Below are 10,575 nucleotides of genomic sequence, written 5' to 3' on the forward strand. Positions count from 1 at the left end.
CCAGCCATGAAGGCAGTATTCTTCTCTAAGTGCTTAGAACCACTACAGTTACACATGGTGCCTAAAACATTAATTCTTGCAGGTTGAAAATAATGATTTGGCAGAGGGAGAAAAGTGTGGGCTCTGTGATAATATCCCCCCTTGGAATTGGATTTCCAGCTCCAAGATGAACAGCAAGTTTAACTTCTTCATATTTAAATCTTTCCCCTTTGCAGCTTTGGTTGGTTTTGTCTGTTTCAATTTAATGTATTCCCTTACAATATCAGCCTCTATTTAAGAAGACAACAATAACATACGTTGTGATTCAAACACAAATTCCAATTTTCATTTATTATATAAAAGAGTTGAGGTATCAAGAATCTGTTTTCAAATGAAAATTGTACATCTGTGAAATGTTTATAAATGTTGTTTTATATTCTAGGAACTCAAATGTGCATTTAAAAAAAGAGTTTATATTATCATCAAACTTCTTTCCCTTAGGTGTCATGTAATAATATAAACCCTTTAGCCAGAGGGGAAAAAACAATACATAGTACATGAATGTTGGCAGTGTTTAAATGAAATATTTCCTTCACACCAATGTTTCACACAAGTTGAGAGACACTTTTAAGCCAGAATGAAGTTTTGTAATCATGCAATCACCAAAACAGTCTGCTTTCTGACTTGCCATCGTGTTCATCTTTAAACCTATCAGCTGGGAAAGGAGTTGCAGTCAGATCCTTGTAAATACATATACCAACAAATCCTCAGGCATGGGGAGAAATGTAACTCAGTTGATAAGAAAGAGCACTTGCCATACCCAGTACTGCGTAAATCACTCCTGTTAGTATACAGCAATCATGAATAGGAGGCAAAATGATAGATCAGGAGTTCAAAGCCATATATCAAGTTGAAGGTTAACCTAAACAAGAGACTCTATCCAAAAAATAAAAAATAAAAAACAGCATATACGAAGTTCCTTAAGGAAAGTCTCTTTTCACTCAAATATATTGGGCCCCATAACTCCAAGATGAATCTACCATCTGATTAATATCCCCGAAACACACATGCTTAGTGCAAGCCATACTAGTAGCAAGTGGTAAGAGGTGGAGGACACCCATATGTGGCGTGACTGTCTCAGGATTCTTTCCCTGCATCATTAAATGTTACAGAACCTAGATTTCAGCAATAGGGAAGGCATATTGAGAGACCCAGTGGTCCATTAGGGGAATTACCTGGAGCCTAGCAAATTCAATCCAGTTTTCTAGAAACCCTTAAGAGTATGAGTATGATTTAGGTTTTATCATTGTCGTATCAATAAGATCTCGGTGGCATGTGTTCATGTAAACACCCACTGTCTGTAAAACCCAAATATGTACTGAACTCAAGATTGACTTAGATTTCACATTTCACTTAGTGATAGTGATAGCTTAGAGAATATACTGTGTGGTATTTAAAAGTTAGCATAGCAGCCTACAAAATGTAAATTTAAAGAAGCTGTTAAAACCACTGTCATCATCTGACTATGAAAGAATTATTTTATTGGTGTATATTTTTTATAGGAAATGGAAGCCACCTGTAAAGAGCCCACATGCTAAGTGCCGGACATCCATTGAGTGCCTTCCTGAGCTGATCCATGCCTGTGAAGGGAAAGACCATGTGTTCAGTTCCATGGTAGAGAAAGAGTTACAGCCTGCAAAAACAAAGCAGGTACATCCAGTTCCTCTTCATATTAAGTGTTTACCAAGAACACAACCTTTTCAACAATGGGATCATAAAAAAAATGGTAACAGTAAAGAGTTTCTGAATATATAATGATCAAAAAGCAATTGAAGATCAGAGATTTATTGTCTGCATCTGAGGAGCTGCAGGCTGTGCTCACCACTGTTTCATCTCACAACTTCACTAGTGCTGGACCACAGTACACACAGGTGCTGGTGTGTGAGCTGCGATGCCTCGCAAGGCCAGTGGATAGTGCCTCAGTTTACATTTCAGACTGGTGTATCTTGCCATATTTTACTGTACATATAAAGTTTTCTTCTCTTACAGAAACATAATGGTATAATTACAGAGAGCAAAGACTTTGAATTTCATTTGGGGGGTGGTGTGCCTTAATATAAAATCTCTTCAATTACTTGTTTATGTCTTATGTCTTACTTTAATCAATATTTATTCCTAGATTATAAGATATTCTTTCAAACAATCTTTTTGTGAACTGAATGACTTATATAGAGGGTTAAGTTGATGTTGTAAAAGGCAGTAAGTCATCTCTCCAATCTTTTGTAAACCAAAACCATGAATGAATGATGCCAGAAATAGTTGGCTGTCTAAACTTTTAAGTCATGAGCATTTTATCCTGAAGTTGTAAAGTAAGTATTCAGGAGTTCTTCATAATAGATGTATTGGTCGAAAACTTATTCACCAAGTATTGAGAGACCACGTCTCTTTTTTTTATTTTCAAAGCAAAACTTTAAAGCGAGACTTGGTAAAAGTGTAACACTCATAAATGTCTGATTGACTGTTCAGTTTCTGTTGAACCCCAAATTGACACAAATCATTATTTAAATATTCATAATAAATGTCTATCTTTCTAACTAAATTACCATCAAAATTATGAATAAAAACATCTTTGAATTCAAAAAAGACTACTGTTAGCAACAACAGATTTCTCAAATAACATACACTGATTTTAAGCCAAGTTTCAGATGTGACGAAAAATTAGGACATTGTTATAATTAGTTGAGGGAGAACTCAGAAGTAAACTTACTTAATTTATTTGCATAAATTGCCATTCTGTTATCTTTAAAACCAAATGCAAATTGGCTCTGTCTGATATGATGATGGTTATTTGGCTCAAAAGTGCTTCAATTTGCAGAGCAATCTGGTGTCGGCTCTGCAGTGAGGCGATCCCAGGTAACATACAAATCCTGAATTATTCCAGAAATTAGTATGTTTAAAGCATCAATTTAAGTGCTAATTGCAGTAGTAATGAGAAAAAGCAGTACGACTGTGAGATTTGCATCTCCTGCCCCATCAGTATGCCTGGAACGGCTGCTGACTGGCAGAGGATTTGGCTGCTAATTAAATAATTGTATGCATGGTAGTGATCTTGCCTGATTCAATAGATGAAGATTAATCCTCAGATAAATATGTTTGGCTGGTATTGAAATGTCTGAGCAGTTTCTTTAAAAATAGTTCATGCAATATAGGTAGGTAGATAGATAAGTAGATAGATAGATGATAGCTGTTTATACATACACATATATACATATGCGTATATGCATGCATATACAAACATATATATGTGTGTGTGTGTATATATATATATATACTCAGTAAATAAATGTGTATACATTATAGGCTGAAAATAATAATAAATACTTCCAAAAGAATTAATACATTTAAATCCAGATAGGACTTTTAAGAGCATTGTAGAGTAAAATTCATAGTTGCTAAAAACAGAAAACATTGTATCAGTAACTAATTTTACTGTGCAAGTAATAATAATAATAATAATAATAATAATAATAATAATAGTAATAGTAATAAAGTTGACATGTTACATGCCCAACTGATATTTATATGTGTCTCCTTGGCCATTTTTACATTTTAACCAGTCTTAAGTAGAGCAGTTTCTCTGCTCTATGTCTGCTGGTTCTGGCATGGATTTGGCCATCATGTGTACTTATACTACATTCTATAGCTATTTCAGAATCTAGTTCTAGGCATAATTTCAAATTCAAAAGAAAAAGCTATAGGATAGGGGTTACACTGAAAATTCTCATTGAACTAACTTTTTTGGTGGTGGTGATGTTTTTATTTGGTTTATTTATTTTTTTCTTTGGTTTTGTTGTTGTTGTTTTAATTCCTGAGGGTGGTTTGGCTCATCATAGCTTTATTTCAATTATATACAGGGCTTTATTTCAATTACATATGCTTGGCAGCACTAAAATCATAGTGAACAAGCTATTAAAGTCTATAAGAAAAACTGTAATATACATTAAGAAATCAAAAGAAACAAAACTGAAAGTGCTCACATAATTTTTAAAATACATTAGGAAGTATTTGTAAATGTTACAAAAGATCACAATTACCTTAGCACCTTGAGTTTCTTATAACATGGTTTCCAGGGGTCTAAATTTTCATTCATTCACTGTACATTGTAGCACTGATTGAATGATTATTCACAAGTGTCTTAAAGAGGAAGAATAAAGTGGCAAAATATGTGTTGGTTTAATAACTGTTAGAATTTTAAGTACTATAGGAATATTAATGCAAAAAATATTTTTCTAGGACCACTAGAGTTATAGGACTCCCTATGAATTATAGCTATTACAGTATTTCACTATACAGAATAAATGTAGACTGTGAAACCCCGCCCAAAAATGTATCGTCATTATGTTTCATTAAGTTGCTTAATGAAAGATAGTGACATCAATTTCTTTTCAAGTTTTCTGTATTGTCCCAGGTAATGCTCTCCACATTAAAAATCATCCATAATACCTGAATAGGCCTATCTCTAAAACAAAAATGTCACCAGTAAACATTTTTTAATCATACTTACTTTTTAGTATGGCCAAAAGTTACTCAATATTAAGTGAGATTTACAATAGAGATAAAAGTTTAGATTGTAATAAGTCTTTTCAGTTGATTAGGAAAAAAACTGAAAGCATACTCTTTCCTCATATACAAGTATAAAATAGAGCTAAGAAAATCTAAGTAGATAAGTGGGTCGTATCATTGGCAGTATCCTAGTAGTATAAAGCTGAGTAAAGGATGAAGGATCTGTGTTACTTCAACAGCTGTAGCTACAGATTTAATCCTAGTCCGAAGAATGACTTCTAGAAGCACACCATTTCTTAGTTGTTCACTGCATTTTCCACTAATAGTTCCTTTATTATTTTTCTTTTTCATTCAGGCATGGAATTTCTTATCTCGCTTGCCAGTGATAAATGTTGGCATAAGTGTTAAAGGCTCATGGGATGACTTAGTTGAAGGACATAATGAACTCTCCATCTCAACTCTGACAGCAGACAAACGGGATGAAAACAAATGGATCAAGTTGCATGCTGATCAGGAGTATGTGCTTCAAGTCAGCCTACAGAGAGTCCATTTTGGGCTTCAAAAGGTTGTAGTATTTGGTTTCCATTCTCAAATATTTCACACCAAGTATTCGCATGCACCACCACACATATCTTTTCTATTGCTAATGTGTTCGTGTCATTCATGAATCCTGCTTTCTCAACTCGCATTAGCAGCAAGCATCAATCTTTTGAAATTAATCAGTTCTCCTCATGTGTCATTTTTTTATGTCCAGATTATTCATCTACCTTACACTGCCTGTGTAGCACTACTCACAAACAGATTTTTACAGCTGGAGTGCTTTTAAAGTATAGATTCCTTGGCCTCACTCCACAATAACCAAAACACAATCTCAGAGATCTGATACCATAGTGCCCCACAGGATTTTTAAGGTCGTTAAATTCTTAAGAAGCACGGCCCTGGAGTATCTTGATGTGCACGACCTACAGTACACTAGATGCAGATGAGATTGAAGTTTTCTACTGCACCTGAGTAAGACACTAAGCTTTTCTGAGGCTCGGTTGCTGCATCTGCCTGCTTTCTTACATTTAAGAAAGCTTTACCAATTTCATGCAGAGAAAAAAAAAAAGCATAGTATTTTTGTTGTATATTACTGTGCTCTGTTCTGTACCCTGATACCAAAATCATTTAAGTGTTAGAAGATCAAGTAGTATAGAAAGGTTGTTCTTAAGTGACATCATAACTGAAATAATAAAGACTTTGTCTTTCTATCAGCCTAGTGGGTTCAGTCAGGCCCTGCTAGGGTCAAAAAGATGCCCTGATGAATAAGGTTGCAACTAGCAGCTTTTACTCTCTGATTCCACACACAATATGGTCAGTGACTTTGTATTGTTATGAAATCCTAGTACTGTCCCCTTTGTTTGATTTCTAACACAAAAAAAATTATCAATATAGATATAAATTGTCCACCTCTGGCATTGCAAGGCTTTACTATGAATATTTTCAGACTATGTAAATTAGAATGTTAATAATCGTAGATGAAGAATAGCATTAATTGCAAAAAGCAAATCATTGTGAAATTACCCTAATATTCCCCCTTTAAAAATAGATTTAATTGTGCTTAAAAAAAAAAAACTAACAATTTACAACTACTGTTATTTAAAAAAAAAAAAAAAACAAACAAACCTGCCTGCCTGCCTCTGGAAAAATGTGAAGTGTAAGGAGGAGCTTACTGTTATTAGTATATTTATGTCATAAGGTCTTACAAAACCAAAGATGATCTTTTTAGAAATCAATCCCAAAATAAACTTTTAAGTATTAATATATTTACATTCAATCATGGATTGTGGCAAGTTATATATGCTATAAATTGCTAAACTTACAGTTTCAATTCCTGGGTAGGTGGTCCTGGAACATGCTTTATAACCCTTGTCTCTTTTATGAAATGGTTTGAGGAGCCTAGGTGTTAGTTTTTAAGGTCTGGCAGCATTCAGCAGGAAATCCATCTGAGCCTGACTTTGTGTAGTTCGCTATCTTAGCCCTCACTGCTTCCATTCCATTGATTGGTCACTGTTTAATTTTGGTAGGTCACATGTCAAGAAAATTGCCTATTTCTTCTGTATTTTCTTTCTTGATCTGTTTGTGAATTTGGAATTTTTTTTAAGGTATGGCTGAATTTTACTGATATCTGTTGCAGTATCTTAATTTCATTTCTATTTTCTATTTTCAGTAGTTTGGTTCTTCTCTATTGCTCAGTTTGTCTCAAGATTTGGCAAGTTTATCTTATGTTTTTGTAGATTCTGTTTCACTGCGTGATTTTTTTTCTATTTCCATCTCATTCTTTTCTGCCCTGATAGTTATTCTTTCCATCTAATCTACTCTACTTTAGTGTGTGTGTACATATATATATATATATATATATATATATATATATATATATATATGTATGTATGTATGTATGTATGTACATACACACATACATCTGTAAATTCCTCTCTTGGAACCACTTGAATTTTATTTAACAGGTTCTGCTATGCTGTACTTTCATTTCATCCAGTTATAGTGACTTTATAATTCTTCTCCTTATTTTACAGTCAGAGAATCTTCTGATTCAGTAATGTGTTGTTCATTCTCAGTGATTTTATATATGTTCTTTAATTTCTCTATTACTGTTGATTTCTAGTTTTACTTTTTTCTAATGACAAAATGAAATAAATTACTTCAGTTTTCTTCTATTAATTTTTTCCTGCCCCAATAGCATGGACTATTTTAGAGAAACTTCTATGGTCTTCGGAGACAAGCAGCACCTGCAGTGTTTGATAGAAAATTCTCTACATGTCTGTTAAGTCCATTTGTTCTACAGTATTTTTAATTGTGCTTTTGGTGGTTGTTTTCTTTTGTTTAGAAGATCTGACTAAAGTCACCTGCTGCTGTTAGTATATTGAAATTTATTTGCATCCCTTAGTTGTTGTTTGTGAACTTGCATATCAATGTTTACTGTATGTGCCTTTAGCATTGACTATCCCCTTGGTGGATTGCTCCCTTTATCATTGTAGAGTGACCCTTTTTTACCTCTTCTCATTAATTGTAGTTAGAAGACTATTTTTTTTCAGCAGTAGCCACACCTGCTAGCTCCCTTGTGTGTGTGTGTGTGTGTGTGTGTGTGTGTGTGTGTGTGTGTGTGTGTCCTTTCACCAAACTAAGGATGTGTGTCTCTGATAATTAGATTTATTGGCGGCAACAAATACATGAACCTTTTAGGGGATGAGCATACATGGAGTTGATAGTGGATGTTTTCTTTGATTACTCCTAACCTTATATATTGACTCAAGGTCCCTCCCTTGAACCCAACGCTCACTGATTCAGCTCGTCTACCAAGTTAGCCTGCAAGAATCCCTTGTTTCTGCTTAAGTGCTAAGTGGGCTGCTACAGGCACCAGGCATTTATATGGGTCCTGAACATTCAAACTTCAATCTTCATACTTACACAGCAAGCTCCTTACCCACTGAGCTATCTTCCCAGCCCCTGGGTTAATTTTAAATCCAGTCTTCCATTCTTTTCTTTTGGAAAATTGAAACCATTAACACTTAATTACTATTGAAAGGTATATATTAATTCCTGTCGTCATTTCATTGATTTTGTAATGTTTAGTGCTTTCTTATTGTTTAACTGCTGTGCTAGCATGGTTTATAGTTTTCCCATAGAAGTAGTTATTATCCTCTACACCAAAGGATTCCCTCAGCGAATCCCTTTAGTTTGTGTTTGGCATGGAAACTTTTTCCTTTATCCTTACTTTGACTCTAAAAAGTGCTAGATATTGCTGTATGGATTGACAGTTACTGTCTTTCAGAACTTAAAGTAGCTTCTTATATATTCGAGTGTGTTTTAGATTTCTCTTCAGAAATCATCGGTTCTCCTGATGCATTCAACTTTATTAAGTGACTTCGTTCTTTCTTTTCATTCTATATATTTAATATGTCAGTTATAATATGATATAGGAAAGGTCCTTGCTTGTCTGTTTGGTATTTTAAATACCTCATATATCTTCTTCATAGACATCTCTTCCCCTAGATTTGGAGAATCTGCTGTTTTTATTAAATATATTTTCTATACCTTTAGCTTGCCCTTCTTCTGTGTCCCTAATTTATATATTTGGTCTTTTGATAGTATCCCATAGATTTTTGTGTGTTCCATTTATACTTTCTCATTATTTTTGTCATTGTCTGAGTATTCTAATTTGTCTTATCTCTTAGTTCTGACACTCTGTCTTCCACCTAATCCATTCTATTGGTAAATTTTTCATTGAATTTAATTGACTTATTATGCTTTAATTTTCAAAATGAATGTAATTGTTTTGCATACTTCTCTAATTTTAATTTCTGTGTTATATTTTAGAAAGTGGTTAATGTTGTGCATGTGCATATACAAACAGGTGAAATCAATGTATGTGAGGCATGTGGAGGCCTTGGGTGTTGTGCCACATGAGCTACCCACCTTATTTTCCATGTCACTTTTTTAGTAGGGTCTCTTTATTGGCCCTAGGACTTACTGAGTAGCTAAGCTGGCTTACAAGCCCTGGAGATGCTCTTGTCTCCATCTCTCCAGTTCTGAGATTAATGGCATATACCACCACGCCCAACTTTTTATGCATGGATACTGGAGATCCAGACTCAGATCTTCATATCTTTCCACCCACTTGAATGCCTTTGTCACATCCTGTACTTTCTTCCTTAATTCATTCAGCAGCTTGTTTGAATTATTCTTAATGTATTCAGTGATATAAAATTATTCAGTGACCTCAAGAATTTTATATCATTAAATATTCCTAGAATCCTTCATTTAAATGATCTTTGGAGCATTGTATCTAATTTACTTTACTTTTCTTTGAAATCTGTTATTTTGAAATTGACCATTTTCCCCAGAAATCACATTGCCATGATTTTTTTTATATTTATTGTTTCTTTGTTGGAACTTGCCTACTTGGGCTTAGGTCATTAGTTGGATTTTATTTTTTGCTTACTTGTTCATTTGTTAGTTTGAAACCAAATGAGAAAGGAATGGTAAAACATCCAGAGAGATGTGCTTGAGTTGTGTGGATTTATGGCCTCCCAGTGAAACAGTATAACCTCGTAACCATAGCCAGCAGAGTAGAAAATAATCACCATTTGTAGCATTTTATGTCTTTTTCTGATTTTCAGGGAAAACATGAGAATCACGCAGTTACTCCTCGATTTCCAAAATTAAAAGATGAAGGCTGGTTTTTGATATTAGGAGAAGTGGATAAGAGAGAGCTGATGGCTGTAAAACGAGTAGGATTTGTTCGAACACATCATGATGCTTCCATCTCGTTCTTTACTCCTGAAACACCTGGAAGGTAAGCAGAACCTTATACAAGTTCCAATATAGTGACAGTGATCTGCTGTCTTGAAAAATCTGTGTTCATTGGAATATGTACTAATGACCTTCTCCCCACACCTCTGTTAATGCTCATGATTAGATACATGTTCAAACTAACTTCTTAATCCCGATTTTGCTTCACAAAATAAAAAAAGATTGGTAGGGCCTGTCAGAGGACAGCCACACTATGCTTCTGTCTATGAACACATCGTAGCATCAATAATAGTGTCAGCCCTTGGTGCACCCCCATGAGAGGGATCCCAAGGTGGACCAGTCACTGGAAAGCCTTGAGAGGCCCTCCCAGCAACTGACCAAGACAGATGCAGATACTTACAGCCAACCTTTGGACTGAAGGTCGGGACCCCTGTGGAAAACTTAGAAGAAGGATTGAAGGAGCTGAGGGGAAGGTGACCCCATAGGAAGACCAGTAGTCTCAACTAACCCAGACCTCTGGCATATCCCAGAGACTGAGCTACCAACCAGGAGCATTCAAGGGCTGGTCTGAGGCCCCTGGCACACATATAGCAGAGGACTACCTGGTCTGGCCTCAGTGGGAGAAGATGTGCCTAATCCTTGAGAGACTTATGACTCCAGGGAAGGGAGATACTTTGGGGGTCGGGGGAGCTGGAATGTAAATAAATAAAACAAGGAAGGAAG

The 10,575-nt window shown here is 35.0% G+C and overlaps 1 protein-coding gene across 3 annotated transcripts in view; it reads left to right on the plus strand.

The window, feature by feature from the left end:
• Positions 1-10,575, plus strand: part of Ascc3 (activating signal cointegrator 1 complex subunit 3) — a 279,428-nt gene that overhangs the window by 267,850 nt on the left and 1,003 nt on the right. For all 3 annotated transcript variants that reach the window (XM_021204568.1, XM_029542105.1, XM_029542106.1), the window contains 3 exons: positions 1,542-1,689; positions 4,898-5,107; positions 9,720-9,895. In XM_021204568.1, coding sequence (XP_021060227.1) covers positions 1,542-1,689; positions 4,898-5,107; positions 9,720-9,895 — 534 coding nt within the window. The remainder of the gene's footprint in view (positions 1-1,541; positions 1,690-4,897; positions 5,108-9,719; positions 9,896-10,575) is intronic.

This window comes from Mus pahari, chromosome 9 (genome assembly GCF_900095145.1).
Source record: "Mus pahari chromosome 9, PAHARI_EIJ_v1.1, whole genome shotgun sequence".
NCBI lineage: Eukaryota > Metazoa > Chordata > Mammalia > Rodentia > Muridae > Mus > Mus pahari.